The following is a 26,003-nucleotide window of genomic DNA, read 5'->3' as shown; positions in this document are numbered from 1 at the left end:
TGAAGTATTCTCAAAGCATGGATATGATTAAAGTAGCAAAGTGGACTAATGCAAAGAATTGTTCAATTGGGTTTGACTTACTGTTGTTTTTTCTTCTAATAATAGAGTATATATTGTGCTGTATTTATGTATATTTATGTATCTCATATCTCACAGGTGAAATCTGAACTGTGGAACTTACTTAAATATTACCTGATTTTGCAAATGTTTTTATAAATATCTGATGGTTGTTTTATTTTTAGTTGTTTATTATATTATGTTATTTTATCACTTCTACTTAAACTTATTCTACTTATTCTTCCTCTAAACTTCTACTTATATTATTTCAAGTAATGACATTTTATTTTTATGTTTTTAGTTGACATTAATTACCCCGTGACAGTGTTTTTGCTAAACATTTAAATATTAAGTAGCCTATATGGTCAGGTTGTTTTCAGGAGTAGTTAGTGATAAAATAAGGAGAACATTTCTTTATTGTCCATTTGTGTTAAGAACATTCAAGCGACCATATGAGATCAGTTTCTAAGTGAAAACTTTATGATCTAAAAAATAAAAAATAAAATTCAGAAACAGGAGAATCTAATCCGTCATTGGAACACATTTCAGTCGAGGGCCTCCATGGTATAAGGAATTTTATTTAACATTTTCATGAAATTTGATGCCTGCTAATGTACACATTAAAATATTAAACTTCACATACTTTAAAAGAAAAAGACAGTTATTTCCCCACTTGCAATAATAACAAACTGCTGTCAGTCTGACAACAAACGATTGTGGTGAAAGTTCAGCAATCTGCAGAAACTGCAAACTTGCGTATTTTCCACGTTTTATATATATTACAGTTATCTACATTTGCGCTCATCTCCTGCCATATGCATATACAAAGTTTGCCAAAACAAAGGACGTTATTAATAACATAGTCATTTGCTGGATATTCAGTGGTTTAGAACTTACCCTCATCCTGAAAAAAATCAGAAATGAATGATATTTCTCGCTAAAAATGCCTGCAAGCAACACTGTGATGCTTTGAGGTCATTGATGATTTCCCTCCATATGTGCAAAACATATTTCCATATGAGTCTCAGAGCTTCACCTGGAGTTCACTGGGAAACTTCACAGCTTCACACCTCCATTCACCGCAGATCATCTCAGTAACACCTGCCGTTAAACACACGGTAATACTGTAGTGAAAGGACCAGCTGATGCGCATGCGCTGTGGATATTCTTTAATGCACATTAACGCAAAGATTCCGGAGTACAATACAAACAGTTTAATTGTGTCATTAACAATCAGTAACCACTCCTAGTTAGAACATTTCTGCGTAAAGAAACCAAGAAACACTTATAAAACAGTCAGTCGTAACAAAATAACTGGTGTTCTCATTGCAATAAACTCATAAAAAAAGAACCACTTTTTTATACATCATATTTATACAGGAATAGCTTTGAATTGGATCGTTAACCAAAGGAAGACACATTGCAAACATCGATTTCACACAAATTGCATATGTTTTTCTGTCTAAGGTGGTCTATAGGTTAGTCATTTACCTAAGCTTATTTGCATGATAGTAAAAATTGCATACAACATTAATTGTGAAGCTCGTAGCATGAGTTGCTTGACATACAGCACTTTTTTTTAGGCAACTGTTAAAGCACATGTTTCCATTTAAAACGTTAAGACACTTCTGATTTTACTGCCCATCAAAATTACATTTATAAATAGAAAAAAGATCAGTAAAACGAAAAGCGCCAAATGACGGAAGTGAAAGTCCGAAAAACGTAATTACATCAGAACGCAAAACAATAAATAATGCAGGACGATGATGAGAACCGAACGAGGCTGTGATTCACATTTCAAACTGTGGAATTCCAGGATTTTACAGTGACCAAAGTTTTGCAAAATAATCTAACATCGGCAGTGCCATATAGTACAAGGCATTTGTTGGCATAGTTTCTTTAAGACTGTATACTTTTTTTACAATTAATATATGTCTATGTATATATATATATATATATATATTTATATTTCTTCAAAGCAAATAATAATAATAAGATTTCCCCGGGTTTCCCTGCAGGTCATAGGGATCCAGAGACTGAGCGATCCGTTATTCCAGTGCTCGACTCGGGACCTCGGCACTAACGCCTCCGTCTACCCCTCGTCTCCAATTTCATGCATTTTCTTTTCTTTTTATATAAAAATCCAGTTAACATCACATACGTAAACATCAAAGTCCATCAAACTCCATTGACTTTCCTTTTTTTTTTTTTTTTTTTTTTTTTTTTTAAACCAGTAGTTTTAAAATCAGTGTAAAAACAACAGAGAACAAGTGCAGTCGCAAATATCCACAGCAACATACCGTTCGCTTAAAGGAATAGTTCATGATTTCTCACGCTCATTTCATCTTAAAGTGATCTTTGAAGAATATTTCTACATGATAGAAGTGAATGAGAACTGGGGCCGTCATAAACACACTCATGCGACTTCAGATAACCATGTTGTGAATATATATATATATATTGTTAATATGATATAAATAACTCATACCGTGATATTCTGGTTATTTGAACTCGAGTGTTTGATAATTTCAAGTTTTTGACTGATGTCAGACTTGATTTCTTGAAATATCCTAAAAAAATTAAAATAAATAAAAATAGAGAGAAAAATTCTTGTTTAATAATTTTGAAGTTTTTGCACTGATCTCAAACTTAGTTTGTTATGAATAATTTAATCTTTAGGTCTGAGTACATTACGAATAAAATAAAATCAAGTCAAATAAGTTGCATTTCCAGCAAACATAATCATACTGTTATACATGTATATACAGTTACTGTGCTATAAAGTGTCTTCGGTCAGCATGGGTTTGTATGGACTATTTATGTCTAGACTACTTATAATGCTTTTGTGCAGTTTGAAGCGTGACAGCCCAAATCACCATTCACTTCATAAGAAACTGGTTTTCAAAAAACGATTTTTCTTCATTTAAGAGTGAACTATTCCTTTAAGATTTTTTATTTATTTAATTTTTTTACATTTTGTGTGTGCAGATTATTGAAATGATGCACGAGTCTTTACAGTGAAATAATCCACGCATTACAAAAAAACTGTGAAAGTTAATCATCTGTGTGTTATTCAGTCTGGTGTAAAAAGTCTTACAGTGGAACACAGACGAGCGAGTGAAAGAGACTCAGATTGGGACAGTCGAGGTCCGTCACTCTTTGGCCTCCTGCTCAGTTTGGGCCGGGCCCATGGCGTGCGCTTCGTTCGCCAGGTGTTCCTCCAGTTTAACGGAGAACATGCTGTTGTTGGTCTGAATGCTCTCGTCCAGCTCGGTCATCAACTCGCTGTCCTTGAAGTCCGTCAGGCCCTCGTCCTTGTGGTTGATGCTCGAGGGGAATCCCACGGGCTCTTTCAGCTTGCCGGCGTGGTTGATGTAGAAGCGCTGGTTCTGGAAGAACTTGATGATGGTGTGTTTGGGCAGGTCGAGCTGAGCTGAGAGTGTGTGTATGGCCTCCTCGTCGGGATACAGGCCCACGTCCTGAATGAAGCTCTGCAGGATCCCCAGCGCCTCCATGGAGATCCGGTTAGTTTGGCGGCTCTTGCATCGGTTCTCGTCCTCCGTCTCCGCCGGTGAGGCCATGGAGGGCTGTCGGGGGGGCAGGCGAGGGCCCGTCTGCTGCAAGGGCTGCTGGGACAGCGGAGGCTGAGAGGGGTGAGGCAGGGGCGGCTGGGCTTGGAGCTGAGAGGACGGGTGTTGATGAGTCTGAGAAAACAGAAACACAGGGGAAGGTTTCAGTCACTCTGAAATATACATTTTAGAACATAAGTGCTTAAGAATGTATTTTTACATCGATGTCAGACTTATTACTTATTAAGAATCATTTTCTCTCTTGGTTTGAGTCCATTATGCCAAAAAAAAAAAAAAGATAAACATTGTTGTTTAATAATTTGATCTTTTGGTTTTGAGTCCATTACAATAAAAAAAAATTAAAAAATAATAATAAAGTAAATAAAATAAAAAATTAAAAAAGATAAACTAAAGTAAACTAAAGTAAACTAAAGTAAAGTAAACTAAACTAAACTAAACTAAACTAAACTAAAATAGAAAATAAAAAAAAAAAAATAAAAAAAAATAAAAAAAAAAAATAAAATAAAATAAAATAAAATAAAATAAAAACTAAACTAAACTAACCTAACCTAAACTAAACTAAAAACTAAACTAAACTAAAAACTAAACTAAACTTTTAAGTTAGAGTCATTAATTATATAATAAAATAAATCAAATAAAAGGAGATGATGAAAAGATTTTCCAGCAAAAATAGCCATACAGTGATCAACAAATGATGATATATGATATTCTTCATTCCTCTGTGGGGATTTCCAGCTTTACCTGCTCTCATTAATGAGAGAACACGTGAACATGAACATGAACTCTATCATCAGAATATTCACATTAACAGAGCCGGTCTGTTGATTGCTTATCAAGCCCTATTGAAACGCTGTAGCTCAACACGGTAAACACAGACTCACGGTGTGTGTGTGTGTGTGTGTGTGAGAGAGATGTGCTATCGGTGTCTGTGTTTAGGCCACTTTCACATGGATCTAAACACATGACACATTTGCTCTGAAATGTGCCATTGTGTGTGAGTTCGGGCCATTGTCGCTGCAGCTGCTGCTTTCCATACACTATACAGACGGCTTTTCCTGGGACATTCCCAAAGGGAACCGGAATGCTTGATAACATTTTTGCAAGTGCACTAGTCTCCTGATAACATTTCAAAGACACTGGAATACAATAGGCAGAAATAAATGGGACATGAGCAAGTACAAGACATCAAGGTCAACAACTGGCATGCAGTGCATTAAAGCTGAAGGGTAATTTTACATTCTGAAACAAACACTGACGGAAATAATGATTGTGTTTGCATTCTTAGCATCACGTCACACCTAAAAACTCTTTAACTGAGGGAAAAATCACATGTACGGCATTTTGTATTTTATGGCTTTACTTTTCTTTTCTTTTCTTTTCTTTTCTTTTCTTTTCTTTTCTTTTCTTTTCTTTTAAAAATAAAATAAAATAAAATAAAATAAAATAAAATAAAATAAAATAAAATAAAATAAAATAAAATAAAATAAAATAAAATAAAATAAAATAAAATAAAATAAAATAAAATAGACATTTGTTTATTAATTTGATCTGGTTTGAGTCATTTACAAATACAATAAATAAAATTAAAATTCTTGTTTGATAATTTGATCTTTTGGTTCGAGTCAATTACAAAAAAAAAAAAAAAGCATTGCATATATATATCAAATAATGAAGATTCCCGTTTCATAATTTGATGTTTTTGCACTGATGTCAAACTTATTCATTTGTTAGGGATAATTTGATCTTTTGGTTTGAGTCAATAAAATAAAAGGTAAAAGTGGTAAAATAAGAGGTAAAGAAAAAACTGTTTTGTACAGCATTTTGTATTTTATGGCTTTCTTTTATCACACAGCATGCATTTATGTTTATGCATTTATGTTTATGCATTTATGTTTATGTAAATGCTTGTTAACACTTAACAATAAGGTCTCATTTTTTTAATGCATTAGCTAACATTAACAATGTGCAATAATCTCTGTTAATGCTGGGTAAAATATATAGAATTGTTCATTGTTTGTTGATGTTAGTTCACAGTGCATTAACTAATGTTATCAGATACATCTTTTGATTTAAAAGTGTAGTGGTAAATGTTAAAAATGAACATGTAAATGCTAGCTAATGTGAGTAGCCAAGCTCGGGTCTTAAGTGGTGAAAATGGAAGTGAATAAATGTTTTTCTTCCCGCATAATATTTTCTTGGAATGACCATATGCTTGCGAGTAAACAAAATCATATCTGATCAAATACGCAGCTGTAACCACAAGAACTTGGGGATTTTTGTGATTAAATTTAGATTGTGAATAGTGATGAATTTATCAAAATAGCTAGCTGTCCTTAATATCTAAATGCAGACAAACGATGATGCTAATGACGGCTACGCTTACACAGCAAACCTCCACACTTCAAATGATCAGAAGAGTCCTAATTAGACATGTTTCTGGTAAAATACAACAAAAATAAAGGCATTACCACATGGTTATTTAATACATAAACCCTCTTCCATTGAATTTCCAACAAAAATAGCTAAATAACTGGGTCTTAATCAGGGGAACGGCGTATTTCATTTCTGACAGGAATGATTGTTCAGTGGATTGTAATGTTGTTTAAAGTCCCTCTGTGGTGAAACTCAAGTTTTTAATGTTGTTTATGTGTCTATATGGTGTTTTTAATACGCTTTAAGACAAACCATGTGTAAATTCATAAGTCGACAGCATTGCTGAGTATTTCCTCCTTAAAACTGCAGTGAACCAAAGACAGTCTCAAACACACGCTTTGAAATCGCTGGTGTTTCTGACGTCACAAACTACCTTGTAACCAATCAGATCAACGTGTGATCGTCAACCAGTGGATCTCTGAGCTGAGTGAGTGAGTGGAGGCGGGGCTCATTTGCATATTCATAGAACCGCGCATACTAAATGAGGCAAGGGTGTCGAGTTACATTCAAGATATTTTAAGGCATGAAGTAAACATGTAATTTTGGTGATCAAAGATGAGTTTTAAGGAATGATTGACTACAGGGGGACTTTAATAACACACTCATATACCAGCCGAAGAAACTCCATAAAATAGTTTTGAAAGGAGTGTTAGGGAAATGACATGATCTAGGACTAAACACAGCCTGGTTTACATTGGTGTTAAGTGAAGGTCTGTGGTGTGTGTGTGTGCGTGTGTGTGTGTGTGTGTGTGTGACTGACCTGTAGGGGATCTGTGGTGTGTGTGTGTGTGTTGTGACTGACCTGTAGGGGGTCTGTGGTGTGTGTGTGTGTGTGTGTGTGTGTGTGTGTTGTGACTGACCTGTAGGGGGTCTGTGGTGTGTGTGTGTGTGTGTGTGTTGTGACTGACCTGTAGGGGGTCTGTGGTGTGTGTGTGTGTGTGTGTGTGTGTGTGTTGTGACTGACCTGTAGGGGGTCTGTGGTGTGTGTGTGTGTGTGTGTGTGTGTGTGTTGTGACTGACCTGTAGGGGGTCTGTGGTGTGTGTGTGTGTGTGTGTGTGTGAGACTGACCTGTAGGGGGTCTGTGGTGTGTGTGTGTGTGTGTGTGTGTGTGTGTGTGTGAGACTGACCTGTAGGGGGTCTGTGGTGTGTGTGTGCGTGTGTGTGTGTGTGAGACTGACCTGTAGGGGGTCTGTGGTGTGTGTGTGTGTGTGTGTGTGTGTGTGTGTTACTGACCTGTAGGGGGTCTGTGGTGTGTGTGTGTGTGTGTGTGTGAGACTGACCTGTAGGGGGTCTGTGGTGTGTGTGTGTGTGTGTGTGTGTGTGTGTGTGTGTGTGTGTGTGTGTGTGTGTGTGAGACTGACCTGTAGGGGGTCTGTGGTGTGTGTGTGTGTGTGTGTGTGTGAGACTGACCTGTAGGGGGTCTGTGGTGTGTGTGTGTGTGTGTGTGTGTGTGAGACTGACCTGTAGGGGGTCTGTGGTGTGTGTGTGTGTGTGTGTGTGTGTGTGTGTGTGTGTGTGTGAGACTGACCTGTAGGGGGTCTGTGGTGTGTGTGTGTGTGTGTGTGTGTGTGAGACTGACCTGTAGGGGGTCTGTGGTGTGTGTGTGTGTGTGTGTGTGTGTGTGTGTGTGTGTGTGTGTGTGTGTGTGTGTGTGTGTGTGTGTGTGTGTGAGACTGACCTGTAGGGGGTCTGTGGGCACATGCATCAGGTGAGGTGGTCTGTCCACATGGTGCTGCTGTCCTCCGTTGCTCTCCTGCTCATATATCGCATCACGCTCCATTTGGGACAAACTCAGGAACCGGCGGATCATGGAGAGGTTCTCCCAGAGTGTGCGGTTCTCCGGGGACGGGTCTTCTTTCCAGCGCAGGAGTTCACACAGCCAACCCTGCAGGAGAGAACACACAACACACACCTCAGATTTATTCATGTTTGTGGACATCTCTTCTGCTCACCATGGCTGAGTTTATTCGATCAAAAACACAGTAATATTGTGAAATATTATTATAATGTAAAACAGCTGTTTTCTATGTGAATATATAGTAAAGTGTAATTTATTTCTGTGATCAAAGCTGTATTTTCAGCATCATTACTCCAGTCTTCAGTGTCACATGATCCTTCACAAATCATTCTAATATGATGATTTGATGCTCAATAAACAGTTATGATTATTATCAGTGTTGAACACAGTTGTGCTGCTGCTTCATATTTCAGTGGAAACTGTGAAAATATTTATTTTTAGGATTCTTTGATGAATAGAAAGTTCAAAAGAACTGCATTCATTTGAAATAGAATCTTTTGTAACATTATAAATGTATTTACTGCCACTTTTGATCAATTAATGCATCCTTGACTAATAAAAATCTCTAAAGCAAAATCTTACTGACCACGAAGTTTGAAGTTTTTTTTTATAGCATTTTATTTTTATTTAACATTAGGCTTTTTTGATATATATATATATATATATATATATATATATATATATATATATATATATATATATATGTTTATATACACACTTTTTAGGATTCTAATCATTATATTATTACATACACAGAGAACATTATATTCATGAGAATAATAACTTCTCACTCAACTTTAGAACTAATTCAGTTCAACCATTTAAAAATGTAAATATGCTAAAAAAAATTTGATGATTTTGTTTAGTACATAGTTTGAGAGAGTGGTTGCTTCCTGAACAATGTACAACAATAATCATTAATTGAATTGTTAAGGAACTTGAAAATGATTCAGAACCGTTAGAGGCCATTTTATGCCCTTTTTTACAGTCTTGATGTTGTTTTCAGGCTCTACTAGAACAGGTTTTCCAGCTTGAATGTTTATTATTCTCCTCATATTCTCCATTGTTGCGGCTCCTCTCTTCCCAGTCTGTCAGTAACGCTCTGTTTAGTTCCTGTCTCTATGAAGCCCCGCCTTCTGAAAAGCACACTGTGCTCTGATTGGTCGGCTGGAGCAGTGTGCTGTGATTGGTCGAGCGCTTCGAGTGTGTTTGGGAAATGTCCCGCCCCTTACCATAACCGCCAGTTTAACACACTACTAACTAACTCAACCAGGCCCCGCCCCTTTATTCTGCGCATTAATTATTATAATGAGGAATATTGTGACGTGTTCGTTCCCGGAAGAAACTCAAGACTACAATGGAGGCGTTTCAGGAGTTCAGAAACACTGACTCTGATATAGAGAAGAACTCTATCATGCTCAAACAGCAACATTACACACTAAAGAGAGTTGAACATGTAAAAAGGCATAATAGGTCCCCATTAAATTCCTATAATTCACATTCCTAATATAACTAGCAGTGAAACGCTAGTTTTAGGAAAGGAAAAGAGTGTTTCCAGCAGTTGAGTCCTGGCACACTTACAAACGTGATGCTGTAATCTCCAGGCCAGTGTGTGGCAGCACCTTTCATTTCCACAGGATTACCCAGCACACACACACACACACACACACACACACGGAGCAGAAGCCAGAGCCACACCAGAGCGCTGCATGGCAAAGATAACTCAGCATTTCTGTTGTCCCATGTTCCTGCTCCTCCCGAAAGCCATGTAAAGCCCCAGAGAGAGGCTCATCACAGCTCACCTTGTTCCTTTGCCACGTTTATTGTCACATTTTGTTTTATTTGCAGGCGCAGGGATTTGAGCTGCGTTCCTGCTGTGATGTCTGTAGCCCAACACAGTTCAAACACACACACACAAACACACACCTTATCGCAGCCATTAAGCACACTATCGTAAAATAATCCTCAATCAAACATCTGCGGATAAAACGGCAAACAAATCCCGCTGAGCCAAAGAACGAGCCACCGGGAAACAAAAATCACCGTGCAACCAAACCGTAAAGAGTCAACAGAGGTATTAGCATTAATGCTGCAGCGTTACAGAACACACACACAACAATACACTCGTTTAGCATTGGACAGCCACACTGATAGTGTAATGCTCTCCGGGCCTTGAAGACCTGAAAAAGCGTTTGTATTTGTCCAATTGCATTTCTTCCACTGTCTTACCATAAACAGAGCGCGCTCGCAGAGTCGGCCTGCATACGGGAACATTACTAGGATTTGTTTGGCCAGTTCTGTCAAACACTATAAAGGATAATGCGCATTATTGAAGGATATGGAGATACAAAACTAGTCATGTATTACTAACACTGACTACAGCTCGGCTAGCCATGATGTTCAAACATACTGAGGAGAAGTAAATTGCTCTTTAAAGCAGTTCTTAGTTGTTTCATTATGCTTGTTGAGGAATAGAAATGACTTATAATGAGTCAAAAGTTGACGTACAGTAAGAGTACAGAGCTAGGAGAACAATGTGGAGAATGTCATAATGAGATCTTCTGATGGGATCTTGGCAAAACTGAACACAGATTGAGAAATGGTCTCAATCACTTCTGAAGCTCTAGATGAGAAATACACACAAGATTATACTTAAAAAAATATATAATTAAATAACTAATACAATTAAATATTAATAATTATAATTATAAAAATGTATGAAATAACTAACTAAAAAAATAAAAGAAAAAAAATATTTGTTTTATTTTTGGTGTGAGATGTGAGATTTTTTTTTTTTGAGATTTATCCAGTAGCCATATGAAAGAATCACTAGTGAAATCCCTCATTTATTTTTATTAGGCAATGAAATGGAAATCAAATGGAGATGCTGTAGTCTCCAGATGTTTGTCCTAAAACACCAAAATAAAAAAAAATAAAAAATCTATTAAATATGGCTTTTATTAATAAGTCAAATTTAAGTGGAAAAAAAATATATTTTATTTTATTTTGTCATTTTATTTTATTATTGAGTCAAATTTAATTGATACATTTAATTGCATTTGGGTTAAAAGAAAATTAAGCTTTAAGATTTTATTTTATTTGATAATTAAGCCAAATTAAAAAAAAAATTTATTATTATTATTATTATATTGTTTGTTTTGTTTTTTAAACATCAGGAGACTTCAGCATCTGTACTTGATTTCCATTTCATTGCCTAATAAAAATAATTGATAGATTTCACTAGTAGTGATTCTACTGAATCTCAGGAAAAAAAAAAGAAAAAGAAAAACACCTTTCCAGGTCACATTTCACACCAAAATTGAAATAATGAAATAAAATAAAATCTTAAGCTTTTTTTTTTTTTTATTAATTAATTTTCTTTAAGCCAAATTTATTTTATTTTTATTTTTGGTGTGAAATATGAACATAAAATGTTCTTGACATATTCCAGCTCAACTTTACAAGCGCATGTTACCCAAACGTCCATAGAGACGGTGAGGTTGTGGGACGGGTCAAGCGGTGCGGGACGAGCGGGTCCACCAGAGCCTCCATTGTGTTGGAGGTATAAATAGCAGTGGTGCATTCTGATAAAAATATTTCTCTTGCACACAATGGCTGAATTCATGCGTAAGATTCACCCAACTAAGCAGGACAGTGTGTGTGAGGGCCGAGCGGTCACAAGCTGCCAATGAGACACGCACAGGACACAACTGTGAGAGAACAGCGTGGCGTTTATGTCCCTCGCCCTGCCCGAGATGCCAGAGAGCACATTAATAACCTTGGGATTGAGTTCAGGAGCCCCAGACAGTTGCACATCACAGTCACATGGCACCATCAACACCTTTTTATTATCTCATTTTCTCCTTATCGTCCCCTCGCTCCCCCCGTTCTGCCAGGACTCACACTCCTCTGAGACCATCCCGGTCTCAAATCGCCACCGGCATCCCAGTTCATATATACACTTCTAATACACACTAAAACTGTGTACTTGTCTAATGACTAGAGACTACAGTAGTTCTGGACAAGGTTGTGGGAAACTTCCTTGCTGTGGTTTAAACTACTGATACGCATTTAAAGGAACACGCTGACTTTTGGGGACTTTAGCTTATTCACCGAATCCCCCAGAGTTAGATAAGTCCATACATACCCTTCTCATCTCCGTGCGTGCCGTAACTCTGTCTGACGCACCCACCGCTAGCCTAGCTTAGCACAAAGACTGGAGGTAAATGGCTCCAGCTAGCATACTGCTCCCAATAAGTGACAAAATAACGCCAACATTTTCCTATTTACATGTTGTGATTTGCATAGTCACAGTGTGTACAAATAACAAGGTCACATGATACACAGCCATCTTCTAACCGTATACATACTGGGAACTATATTCTGAGAAGGCGAAGCACTGCTACTTCTGCGGAGTGATTTACTCAGTATTTAGCAGTATGCTAGCTGGAGCCATTTACCTCCAGTCTTTGTGCTAAGCTAGGCTAGCGGTGCGTCAGACAGAGTTACGGCACGCACGGAGATGAGAAGGGTATGTATGGACTTATCTAACTCTGGGGGATCCGGTGAAGAAGCTAAAGTCCCAAAAAGTCGGCGTGTTCCTTTAAAGTACAGTCGAGAGACCCATCAAGCTACTTTAAGAGGGCAAAAACTTTCTAACTAAATAACAAATCACACTTTTTTTATGGTACCAAGTGAGGGCGATGGCATTAAACAGCATCTGAGCAGATCAATTTACATTTCATACCACTAATATAACTAGAAGAAAATGGAAAGGAAACAATTCTGAGGGAGATACTCAATTGAGTAAGATTTTGAAAGGCCAGAAAATGTAATCATAATCATAAATCATAATATTAAAATAAAGATAAATAAAGCATGCATTGTCTTAAAAATTATACTAAACATGTACCAATATATCACCTTCTCTTATAGGATTTTTTTTTACAAAACTAAAATTGATAGTTGAAAGATATTTTAAGATGTTAAAAGAGAAAGTTCTTTAAATATTATAAATGTCAACAATGCATGTTTTATCTATATAATTTCATACATATCTCTCATACAGTATACCTCAAATTACACACACAAAAAACCTTCCGGACACTATGTCAATATTATAGTTGAGACGCACTAATCCTAATCTTGCGCACTATATAGTTTGTATATTATGTAAATGCTGATGTCCGATCAGCTGATATCTCTGTCAGCGCTGTCTCCAGATCAGTGCTCTGCCCTCTCTCCGACACGACCGTTCGCTTATCAGTCATCGCATCGTCCACTGCCTTTCTCAAACAAGTCAGCAAGTTTGGCTAGAGATACGGTCTCCATTAAACACACACACACACACAAACTCCTGGACTGTCGCTCACACGGACGCCTGTCAGAAACCGCAGTCTGGGGGCAGATGTTAAACAGCCATGCTTTCTTTTTCACTCCTTTCCATTGTCTTTAAATAAAGATGCTAATCCATTGTTATGGCTTCAGCCTTGAGCGCGTCGAAGTAAAAACAAAAGCGAGAAACAAACATCTTGATGTCAGGCAGAGGGCTTCAGTGTTCAACAGACAAAGCATTATTGTTTCCTTCTCCACCGCCCTCCTGAATCTGGCACCGGCTCAGCTTTGGCAGACAGTGTCATGCAGATCAATTCAAAAGATAATACAGTATGTTCAAACCTGTTCTCGTCTGCGAGCGAACGCGTGTGGGGTTTGCGGATGTACGAGTGAAGGAATTGGACCCGCCGTATGCGCGTCAAGTCCATCTGTTGGCTGAAATATATTAATGCGTTCGCACAGCATATGTGAATCTTCTGCAACAATAAGCAAAACCCCAAAAAACAGACCAAAAATAGGCCGAGAACGGACTGCCTTTTTGGATATCTTACTATGCAAATCGACTGGCTCCCAGTATTTATTCAAATGGTGTTGGCGTGGAGGAAGAGAAAACGAGGCCAGAGCCCCAGATGAACTCTAAACACACACAGAAACACATCCGTTCTCCACAGATGTGGTCAAGCAAACACTCCTCATGCCTTCATCCTCAGGCTACAAACATATTTCATGCCTCGCAAACACTAGCTAACGTCCCAGCTCAAGGGGGCGATGGAGAGCGTCTGTGCCATTACACCATTAACAGCACTGATCCCCCTCGAACTGTTACCCTGGTAATCCAGAGTTCTCGCGAGAGCACAAGTTGAATTTGCTCAGCGAGTTACTCTGGTGTCTAGTAATGATGCTCATTAAATATGCCCCTCGATCTGAGCTGCACCAATCACATGGGGTTATCTGATATAGGCGGGCCAGAGGCGAGATGACGACAGCGCTGTGACGTCGAAGTCATTAGTAAACATTGATGGCTATGGATGAACACCAGTTGTTTGAAACGGCTTTGGCCGCTACAATGAACGAGTTAGACTTGGCTTTTTATCTAAAAGAGGAACAGAAGACGCCGCTCGAATCCTTCCTTTGCAAGAAGGACGTTTTTGCTGTTTTGCCGACCGGATACGGCAAGAGTCTAATCTACCAGTTAGCTCCGCTGGTAGCTAAGCGTATGGGGTTTGTGATTGGTCGTAGTGTTATCCAATTGCGTGCAGTGAGATTTTCAAACACATGCTTGGTGCCGCCCCTCGAGCTGGCCGAGTTTCATTAGTCGATGCCAGACCGTTAATCTTTTAGATTTAGGTCTGGATTTCCAGGCTATCGAACTGTTGCTTTGATCTGGAATCACAAAACTAACCAGAGAAGAGTTCTCACGTGGCTAAATGAAGATATTGTTTAGCACGTTCATGTTTCTCAACATATGTAAGGCTACGTGTTTCATCTTGTCTTGTTTGATTGCAACATGTGAATGTATAGAGCTGTTTTTTTTTAATGAAAAATTCCCCTCGGGGATCAATAACGCCCGTCTGTTTGTCTATCCATCTATATAGACATCTCTAGACAGAGACAAAGGGGTTGTTACATGCGCGCCTTTAAGAAACCTGCTAAACAACATGCGTGACAACATTAATACGTTTCTGGAAATTACACTGCGGCCACAGATTCTAGATTTCTTGATAGTTCTAGTCAGTGCATTAGAAATATTAAAAGTGTCAAATTGTAAACATTGTGTGCACTTTCAGAAAATCTTTTTAAAACACTTTACTTAAAGCCTTCATGTATGATGCATTATTTTAATGCATTAGTTATGCCTTGTAATGCACCTCATAATGCATTGTTTGGCCTACATGAATAATTGTAACCACAGTTATAATACATTAATTCATTGAACACACCATTAGAAAGTATTAAAACACATTACAAAACAAACAACTTGGAATCTGTAACTATTATAATGCATTTAACTTTGGTTACAATTATTTATGAAAAGATATAACGCACATTATTAATATCTATACGATGCATTATACAAACATTCTCTGATACTAACCTCCTATGTGACTAAGCTTGACTGACAAACAACTGTACCCAAAAATAACTGAAAACACCTTCATGCAATGTCAATAACTTTGTCTATGAAATATTTGCATGGAAAAAGCCGGACCTGTCTTATCTGGTGGCCCGTAACTAGGTCAACATTTCCAAGAAATATGAAAGAAAACAAACAAACACACAAAAACAGACCCGGGTTTATTGCATCAATTTAAACAAAGAGCAGTGAGCCTGCAAGGAGCCCTCGACACACACACAACCTATGAGAAAACGCTAGTCCATCAATTAGAAGTGTGTGATTGAGATTTAATTCAAAGCTGGAGTTTAATTGCTAATATCAGAGAGTAATTAAGCAGATAAATCATGCCTGATCTTATTGAATTATAGATTAAAACTGCAAAAAACCTGCAAATTGTACATGTCAGCTCCAACAGCACTCTTAATTAATTAATGTACAAGTTTGCTTTAAAACAGCAAAAATATATCAAGCTTTCGAAGCGTCTGAGGAACTTCAGTTGCTGAACGTTGGTCAAATATAGCGCAGGATCATCGAGGTAGACCCGGTTTAATACAATGCAACTAAATATGTGCATGTGTGTGGATATAAGCACTGTCAAGCGATTAAAAGAATAACTATTTAAACACATTTTTCAGCACCTAACCTTACAACCTAACATGTATTTTATATTGTAATATATCATTTCACATTGAACCCTTTTTACTAAGTACTATGAATGAAGGCCAGGATAAAGGCTAAGGATAAAACCAGTAAATATAGCTGTTCAACTTAACATTGTTATATATGTATATATATATATATATATATATATATATATAGTTATTCAGTCGAGAGCAGTGAGAGATTTTACATTGACATTGATTTTCTCTTTGTATTTTGTTGTTTGATTAAAATGAAATGAAAAACTCCAGCAGGTTTATTAGGCTACTGTCACTTTAAGACCTGACCTCACAATCTCAAACACATCTCCCAGACTTTTTAAATCATTAGCTTTTTGAGAAGCGGCTTTCTGTGCGCATGTTTTTGGTGTGTGTGATTGCGTTCTCTTCTGCGTCTTAAATGGTTTAAAAGCCCTTGAATGAATGATTGGCTGATCATAGGATAGGCCTACATACAGACCAGATAGAGCGATCATATACTGTAAAGCTAGCCAAAGAATGCCACGGAAAAATGGATGCTGCGTCAATTATGTTAAATATTTTTTAACATGTTAAACAGAAAGTGTTAACCACAGAAATGAACGTGTAAAATACAGGCTATATTATAGTCTGTGATATATCCTGCAATTAGCCCTTCGTTATTATTATAGCAATGTATACGTTTAAATTAAAAGATTTTTCTAAAATAATCAAATGACTTCAGAAGACATTATGACATCAAATTATGATATAAATTATCCATACAACTTGTGAACTAAATGAAGTTCACAAGTTGTATGGATAATTGATATCATAATTTTACAAACTGTAATTAATTAAATAATTAAAGGATTAAAAGGGACTTGAGGAAAAAAGAAACAGGAACGGTAAAAGAAGCTCCAGGGTCTAATTGTGGGAGTGTGCAGTAACTATTAGCAAATAATTGAAAATATTTGCACATACAAATAAGAATGATTGTGTGCATGTCAGAAACGCAAGAAGTTTTCAAATCAAAAAGTCAAAATTTCATTGAAAAAAGTCAAGCAATTTGCGTCGCTGGATATCACTGTTTAACATTTCTATCGCAAATCAGCGGTCAAATATTAAATATGCTACTTTGACTATTATTCACGCATTCTTTAACTATTTAAACTAAAGCGTCGAAATTCGCATTCGTCTTTTGTGAACAGTAAGCACCGCCTTCTTTGACCTGATTGGCCATCTCATTCATTTTGACATTGACGAGCATTGATCGACCGCTGAGACAGAGCAAGCAAAAACTCTTTAAACTTTGTCATCCTAACATCAAACAAAGCAGAGCGTAATGAAGCGCTTCAGAGCAGCATCAGAAACATCAAATCATTCTCATCAATGTCTACGGTGGTCACAAGTGTGAGTAAAAGGTGCCAAACTTGCTCGGCCATTAGCAACAAACGGACTTATGTGACCCTGGTCACATGGGTACATTTTTTAAAATTGAGATGTATACATCATCTGAAAGCTGAATTAATAAGCTTTCCATTGATGTATGGTTTGTTATGATAGGACAATATTTGGTCGAGATACAACTATTGTAAATCTGGAATCTGATGGTGCAAAAAAAATTGAAACATTGATAAAATCTCCTTTAAAGTTGTTCATTAATGTTCACGATTGTGCAGCATTCACTCACAGAAATACATGTTTTATATATTTACGGTAGGACATTTACTAAATATCTTCATGGAACATGATCTTTACTAAAATCATCCTAATGATTTTTGGCATAAAAGAAAAATCGATAATTTTGTATTGTTGGCTGTTGCCACAGATATACCAGTGCGACTCGAGACTGGTTTTGTGGTCCAGGGTCACATATATGGGACAATGCATGTCCAAAAGAAGGGAGAATAGAGCAGGGAAAGGAGAGCTGGTCCGGTCCGCCTCTGTACGCCGTGGGCGAAGGCTTTCTGGCGCTGCCATTGGCTGCAGTTAAATTGAAATATTTCTCAGCGTGTGTCAGAAGCATGCAGAATGGTAATTATGACAGATCTGATTAAGCGGGCGAGTCGGGGGCCGGGCGAGGCGGCTCCGGGCTGCAGGTGCGACCTTGTGCATTCCTGCGTGTGTAAATAAAATTAATTACAAGCATGGGGGCGCGCGGCGCGTGACATCGCTACGTGCGGGGAGTCCCACGGGGGGGACCCTAATGGAATATTTTCCCGGAGTCTAATAATACAGTTGGTATTGACTTGAGGTAATTAGGGGGATCATTAAAGCCGCTTTTCCCGGCGTATTTGCCTGCCTGATCAGATTAGCGAGAATGGGCCTCAGAACAAGCCCTGTGTGGTCTGACAGAGGAGAACGAGAGAAACCGGGCCACCTCTAACACTACCTTACATGCAGAGAGAGAGAGAGAGAGAGAGCTAACAGATGGAGAACAAGCAAGAGAAAGACAAGACGCTGGTCACCGCAACAGGAACAAGAACCCAATCCGTTAAACGACAAGGAAAAAGGTTCGTTCGGAAGAGAGCGCTGTGATAAATCAGACGCGGAATTAATTTCCCAGACATCTGGTTTCTGGTTCACGAATATTGTGTCTTTAATAATACAGGGGAACTGCAGCTGTTTCCCAGGCAACCTAATAACCAGGCAGCCAGATAAATAAATAAATCAATTAATAAACAGTCATGGCCCTATTTCCGCTCTCCGAGGCCCGGCGCTCCCGTCTGTCTCACACACACGCCCCTGGGAGACTGCGAATTCATAACCGCAAACAAACAACTCTTCAAAATGAAGCACGATAATGAAAAATATATATTCTCTGTGAATCTATAGGGGCCGGGAGTTCAGGAAGAGGGAGGACCGATCTTCCCTATAGGAGCGTAATTTCATTTGCATCCGGCTTTGGGTTCTCGTGCCGTAATGAAAGTAAATGCAGTTGATGAATTTACATCTGCCCTCTCTTTCTACTATTAGCCCTATTTTTGGAAAGTCATAAAAACACTATCATGGATTTTGTCTTAACGCTATCGGAGCAAACATGAAAAAAATAAAAATGTATTAGTCGTCTCCCGTTCACCACTATAGAAGCTGAACATACTATGATGACGATACCGTTTCTATGTGAAATGTGAATTGAGTCCATATATTCTTTAGTTTACATCACAGCATTGAACTATGATTTGCAGGAAAAGTCTCAATTCACCAGACAAAAACCTGGACAACACCCCTGAGAGCAGGATGATGATGTCTGTCGTTTTCCTGGAGGAGAAAGACTGATGTTGTCATTCGGACCGCAGGTTAGCCGATGACCAATGCATTACCTAATACAATTTAATTATATATATATACACACACACACACAAAAACGTATGCAAAATAGAATTGAATGGTAACCAATTAAATCCTGTATATGTATAATGCAAGAGTATAATGCTGATTTTTTTTTAAATATATAATTTCATTTAATTTGAAACCAGGAAATGAAACCAGGAAATGGAAGATAATATCAAATAAAAAAGTAAATAAAAAAATTATTTGAGCCATTTTATGTTTTATTTATTTATTTATTTACTTACAGTATGTTTATATATTTTATTTTTTTAAGTGTAAAAATGTTAAAATAAATAAAAAAATACATTATAAAATGGCTAAAATATATATTTTTAATTATTTTATTTTTTTACTTGTTAAATATTTGTATTTATTTGATATTATCTTCCATTTCCTGGTTTCAAATTAAATGTAAAGTAAATGTATTTATTTACTTACAGTATGTTTATATATTTTACTTTTTAAAGTGTAAAAATGTAAAAATAAATAAATAAATAATACATTATAAAATGGCTAAAATATTTTTTTTATAATTTGTTTTTATTTACTTGTTAAATATTTTTATTTATTTGATATTTTCTTCCATTTCCTGTTTCAAATTAAATGTAAAGTTAATTTAGTTATTTACTTACAGTATGTTTATATATTTTACTTTTTAAAGTGTAAAAATAAATAAATAAATAATACAATATTGAATCAAAAACTTTTTTAAAAATCCAGAAATGTTATCATTAGAATGCTTAATAAATGCTGAGGTTATTATGTTGGCAAGGCAGTGCAAATAGCATGAGGGGGAGATACCGAATCTGTTAATCAATCGACAAGCCATGGTTATGATCTCAGAATAGCCAAATATCTGCAAATGAACGATATATCGGGCGGCCACCAGCTAAAATTACAATTACAATTTTGTATTGATCTACACTGTCTATCCTGCACATTTTAATATCTCTCTCTCTCTCTTTTTCGCGACCCACTGTTGCCCCCCTCGAGAGCAGCGAGCCAGGCGCTCAGTGACAGATGGCACAGCCTCCTCTACCCCCCCTTCACACACACACACACACACACACCGGCCTATCGCCTGCCCCCCTGTACTGCGGCAGATCACTGACATTCTGTCTCATTAGAGCCCTGCTAATTACCACAGCCTCTTCCAGGAGAGCGAGAGACACCGAGGCAGACAGAGAGAGAGAGAGAGAGAGAGCGAGAGACACCCAGGCAGACAGAGAGAGAGAGACAGGTCACTCTGAGGGAATGGCTCTGGGTTCTGAAGGGCTTGTCATCTGACAACAGGGGCCGTGACTGTATTCACCATCACAGGGTGTCAGCACAACTCCCATAATGCCCTTCTTCTCTCTATTCTCTCTGACTGCCAGTTCAGCGCTGTCATGTCTGTATTAGTGGTGTTTGCTAAGTCATACGTCACTACTACTATTGCTCATAGTCAGAGTTAGGGATAACAGACCTCTAAACCTACGTATTCAAGTCAGCATGAAACCGAAACTGCACTCGTTTACGTAACACTCGTTCCTGCTCTTACTGTGAATGACTCACCAATGCATGTTTTTTCCCAAATTATATGTTAAATATTTGTATTCATAATTTTTCATTAAACTTAAATGAACTTTCTGCATTTTATTCAACCATTCAAAAGTTTGGGGTCAGTACGCTTAAAATGTTAAAAATAAAACAAAATGAAATAAAAATCAAGAAATCACTATTTTTATTCAGCAAGAATTCAACTGATTTATTATGTAACAAAAGATTCTATTTTTAATGAATGCTGTTCTTCTGAACTCTCCATTCATCAAAGAATCCTGAAAAAAAATGTATCACAGTTTCCAGAAAAATATGAAGCAGCGGCACAACTGTTTTCAACACTGATAATAATCATAAATGTTTCTTGAGCTTCAAATCATCATATTAGAATGATTTCTGAAGGATCATGTGACACTGAAGACTGGAGTAATGATGCTGAAAATTCAGCTTTGATCACAGGATATAAATTACATTTCAAAATATATTCACATAGAAAACAGCTATTTTAAATTATAATAATATTTCAGAATTTTACTGTATTTTTGAATAAATAAATATTATAAATATTTTTTAAAAAGAAAGAAAAATTCTTAAATCTTTAAACCATAAAAATCTTACCACTCCCAAACTTTTCAACAATACTGCATTATATTATTATGTAAGAAAAGCGATTGTGATCCAGCGCTACATTAACTTAGGTTTGTAACATGCACCATATGAATGATACTTCGAATAAAAATGACATTTGCACAACAAACCGGGTGAGAATCTCCTGCACTGAAGAACAGAAGGAGGAGAATTCATCACTAAGCTCGTGTTCACCTCCAAAACATCAGGATTTCTCGAACACCGCACTGAACGTCGAGCGCACAAATGAACAGTTTCTGCTTTTGGTTTTCGGTCTACAGGCTGCACAAACGCTGGTCTTTCTGTGGTGCAGGAGGAGAAATTAATTGAAATGCTACTCGGAATATGAAAGTGCCACCAAATAGATAAAGCCTGGCACTCTCGTCCTGTATGGATGTGTGCCCAGAGAGGGGGACGGCATGGCTCCGATCCAGTGCCCATCCCCCAGTAAACAGCACACACACACACACACACACCGTACACACAGCTACATGAGTAAGCAGGTACACACGCTCACACACACACATGCGACGGTTCTCTTTAACCCCCTCAAACTAGTGTTTGCAGCTTTTAAAGGCCAGGGGACGAGCGCTCTCGTGGAGGTTAGATCTGGGCCGGTTCTGGAGCGCCGTGGTGTCGGAAGCCAAACCCGGATCCGGTGCCAGATCTCTAGCGTGTGCTGCGGATAGAGCTACCTCCGATTCGGGCAGAGGATTCCTGCACTGAATGAATCCGACACGCCACGCAAGATAACCATAAGCATACGGCACAACGCCTCGCAGGGACACGCCGTCCAGGACCAACAAACACACACAGTTGGTGGTCACACTTTGCAATAAGGTTCCATTTGTTTACTATATTAGGGTAATATAGTTTACTACTATATATGTTCAGACCAAGCGGCAACCTTCCGGTCTCTTGAATCCAAGTGTGACTTAAACTGCAATTCATCGACTGGCCACTAGAGACAGGCTCCAAAACTTTACAGCAGAAAACATGTGTTTACAGCCTGGTACAAAAAGTGGTTTTGGTCTATATAGCTAATTTAGCCCTTCATGACGACTGTGAAGGGGGCACATTTTTTTATAACTCATCCGTTTAAATTATATTAAGCCTTAAAGTTCTGCATAATTAAGGGCGTGGCCACTTGAGTGACAGGTGGATTGCCGCTGATGTCACTACTAGCCGTTCGTCTGCTGTCTGTTAGCGTCACGTCACCTCAGCTAATCCGCCTCTGCCCATTTTCGTTTATCCGGGAGTGACGCTGCCAAGATGGCGACGGCCGGCTCCGCCCACTTTGGGATTCAAAAATGCTCTTCAGAAACACTACGGGTGACGTCACCGACACTACGTCCGTATTATTTTACAGTCTATGGTTCAGACTTGAAGTTCGGTTCAGAACATTGAGTCCTGGTCTGCTCAGCGTTCCCATTGTCATTTTACACCGAACCTTAAAGGCACAGGGATGTGTTCACAACCTGATCGGTTGGCTTTTATTATGTATATTTTGCGACAGAACTTACTGACCATCCAAACAATGCTGTGTTATGGACTAAATGCGCTCATTGTATGCGTGTAACTACATATGTGGCCCTGGATCACACAACCAGTCTCGAGTCGCACTGGTATATCTGTGGCAATAGCCAACAATACATTGTATGGGTCAAAATTATCGATTTTTCTTTTATGCTAAAAATCATTAGGATATTAAGTAAAGATCATGTTCCATGAAGATATCTAGTAAATTTCCTGGCGTAAATATATAAAACATGTATTTGTGTGAGTGAATGCTGCACAATCGAGTACATTAATGAACAACTTTAAAGGAGATTTTCTCAATGTTTCGATTTTTTTGCATCCTCAGATTCCAGATTTACAATAGTTGTATCTCGACCAAATATTGTCCTATCCTAACAAACCACACATCAATGGAAAGCTTATTTATTCAGTTTTCAGATGATGTATAAATCTTAATTTCAAAAACATTGACCCATGTGACTGGTTCTGTGGTCCAGGGTCACATATGATGGTATTTTGACCAGCTGAGAAGAGATTGTAAAATGTGTAAAAGGAGTCAAAACAGTGGCGACGCAGACCAAATGAAGATCCGCTGCGAGGAGACACGGATCTGACGCCTGAACTGAACTGTGATGGGCAACATCTCGACTATAACGAGAGAAAAAAATCATGTATGCTTGACCATCTGTCCTTTTTAGGGGCGCATCTTCTGACATCATGTCCTGTTTTTGGTTCGTTCACGTGTCTTTGGTCCGCATTGTGTTCATATTTCATTCGAACCGCACCAGAGTTTGTTTGGAAGCGGATCGAGACTCATGTTTTCATCATCTCGGTCCGCTTGTTTGCAGTCACCAGGGTTCAGACGGCTGCGTTCACACTCATTCAAGTGAACCGCACTAACAGAGCAAATCGTACCAGAGTTCGTTTTAATCCAACCAAACACGCCGAGTGTGAACACACCCTTAGATAACAAAATACTTTCTTAATTTCTTAATTTCAACATTTACTAATAGATCATTAAAATCAAAAGTTGTATCTGTTCATATTTAACGGACCTGAGCTCACATTAGGGCCGGTTTTATTTCCCCCCAAATATGTGTAGTAGACAAGAGACATGCAGATCATGCACATATTTCAACAGCAGTCGTTTCAAGCTTTAATATTCACAGACACTAGTCCAGATCGTGATTTGATTAAGTTTACAGCCCCTACTTATGATTTATTCACCCATTTTACAAAATTCCCTGACGTTCCACATTAAACTATAAATTCCATGTTTACAACCATTTTTTTTTATTTTAACCAAATTTGTATAACCTGTAAACATGAACTAACAATGAGCAGTTGTTCAGTGTTAACACTAGCTAATGAGACCTTATTTTAAAGTGTCCTCCAATGCATTTCAGAAATCATAAATCCGACTTCAATCAAAACAAACAATGCATTTTAAATGCTTTTCTACATTCTGACAAACAACAATCTTACGTCGCATAGAAATGCACATTAAAAGGCCAGCACTTTTGGCATTTCATTTCACTGCACTCCTATTGTTCTCCTAACTTTATCAGTGTGTTTGAGCATTCATGTGAATCTACAGAGAATGATGGGAAATGTAGTTTCAACCATTGCATATTTTCAAGGAAGAATGATCACTTGTCCTCATGAACAACTAAACTAAATCGTCCCAATCAGCATTTTTTATTTTTTATTTTTTTATTCTGGCCGATACCAATCCATAGTGTTGTCAAAGTACCGGTACTTCGGTACCGAGTCGGTACTGAAAATGTGACGATACCAGCATTTCTGTAGTACCGGGTATATTCGGGACCCACTAATAGGAGCTGCTTTAAGTCGCTTCCGTGTTTTTATCTAAGCGCGGGGCTCCAGACTAACTTTTTTACTTGGAGCACTGACTGTCTGTTTCATTTACCTCACACACACACACACACACACACACACACACTGAAGCACGAGTCTCTGCTGCCTCACGATATGATGACATGATGAAATTCATCTCCAGAGCCGCTCTTAGAGTCACTTCATGAGCATTTTACCATTTAATTAGAGAAAAAACTATCGTCATATCACACACACACAGAAACTCAAAGGTCTTCACGGCAACCCGTCAAAATAAAAGTTCGGTTTAACTTGAAGAAATTGACAGAAATAATTATATTAGGATTTAGCTACGTTTTTTTATAAGCAACATTTACGTTTAAACAGCATGTAGCCTTTAATGCTTATATGTATTACTTGCTTATGATAACCGTCATAAATAAAGTCATTGAATTTATTTAATTTTTTTTATAGTTAAATAAAATAGAAAAATAGTTCCAACAGATTTTGCTGTGGTACCGAAATTGGTACCGAGAACCGTAACATTTTAATGGTATCGGTACCGACTACTGGAATTTTGGTATCATTACATCCCTACCAATCCATGATTCTTTAAAGGACACGCCCAAATTTCAAGAGTTTCCCAGCGCTAATTACGCCACGAGACGCGCACACGGCATCATTCCGACGCGTTCGGCATCGGCACTCGGCACCGGCCGGTCATTGAGCCGTCGGCCCCGCGGGCCCCGTGTGTGTGTGTGTGGGGGGCTGGGAACGGGAAGGAGGGGGACCAGCTGCCCGGGGAGCGCACATTACGAGATGGAGCCGGAGATAAGTGCTCTCCCAGGCCCCTTTCTCAGCTGCGTAATTAGCACAGTTCTTATCTGCTGCTCAATTCACATTCACACCAGCCATGAATGAAGCACACAGGCTCAGGCAGGGCTGGAGAGATACACAGAGAGGGGGCTCTTTTCTCTCAAACCAGCACTTTATACCACAATCTTACTGGAATAAATGCCCCGGTTGTCTTTTCTCTCCTCCACCCTTCTCGGCTTTGAACTCCCTTCGACAAAAACAGTGGTTTGTGCATCAAACTGTAATTTGGTGAAACAAAAGTATCTGGCACCATAATCAGTGCAATCAGCAAAAACCTGCTGATATTTCCAGATAATTTAGAGCTTTTATTCGCGTTTTCCCTCCT

General features: G+C 38.1%; 2 protein-coding genes and 1 long non-coding RNA gene across 10 annotated transcripts in view; 1 reads left to right on the top strand and 2 right to left on the bottom strand.

Annotated features, from left to right (window-relative positions):
- Positions 1-1,211: 1,211 nt before the first annotated feature.
- The window catches only part of satb1b (SATB homeobox 1b), a 67,502-nt gene continuing 42,710 nt past the window's right edge, over positions 1,212-26,003 (bottom strand). For all 8 annotated transcript variants that reach the window (XM_082150073.1, XM_082150074.1, XM_082150072.1 and 5 more), the window contains 2 exons: positions 7,760-7,966; positions 1,212-3,761 (listed from right to left, as the gene is read on the bottom strand). In XM_082150073.1, coding sequence (XP_082006199.1) covers positions 3,210-3,761; positions 7,760-7,966 — 759 coding nt within the window. In that variant the 3' untranslated portion in view covers positions 1,212-3,209. The remainder of the gene's footprint in view (positions 3,762-7,759; positions 7,967-26,003) is intronic.
- LOC309484019 overlaps positions 7,974-26,003 on the top strand; it is a 45,787-nt gene continuing 27,757 nt past the window's right edge. The window contains exon 1 of the long non-coding RNA XR_014200710.1: positions 7,974-8,127. This is a non-coding gene — a long non-coding RNA (uncharacterized lncRNA). The remainder of the gene's footprint in view (positions 8,128-26,003) is intronic.
- Positions 8,730-26,003, bottom strand: part of efhb (EF-hand domain family, member B) — a 106,658-nt gene continuing 89,384 nt past the window's right edge. The window contains exon 14 of the transcript XR_014200696.1: positions 8,730-8,891. The gene's annotated coding sequence lies outside the window, so the exon portion shown is untranslated. The remainder of the gene's footprint in view (positions 8,892-26,003) is intronic.

Source organism: Leuciscus leuciscus, assembly GCF_965113295.1.
Source record: "Leuciscus leuciscus genome assembly, chromosome: 20".
In the NCBI taxonomy this organism is placed as follows: domain Eukaryota; kingdom Metazoa; phylum Chordata; class Actinopteri; order Cypriniformes; family Leuciscidae; genus Leuciscus; species Leuciscus leuciscus.
This window is presented reverse-complemented; position numbering and strand designations above follow the sequence as displayed.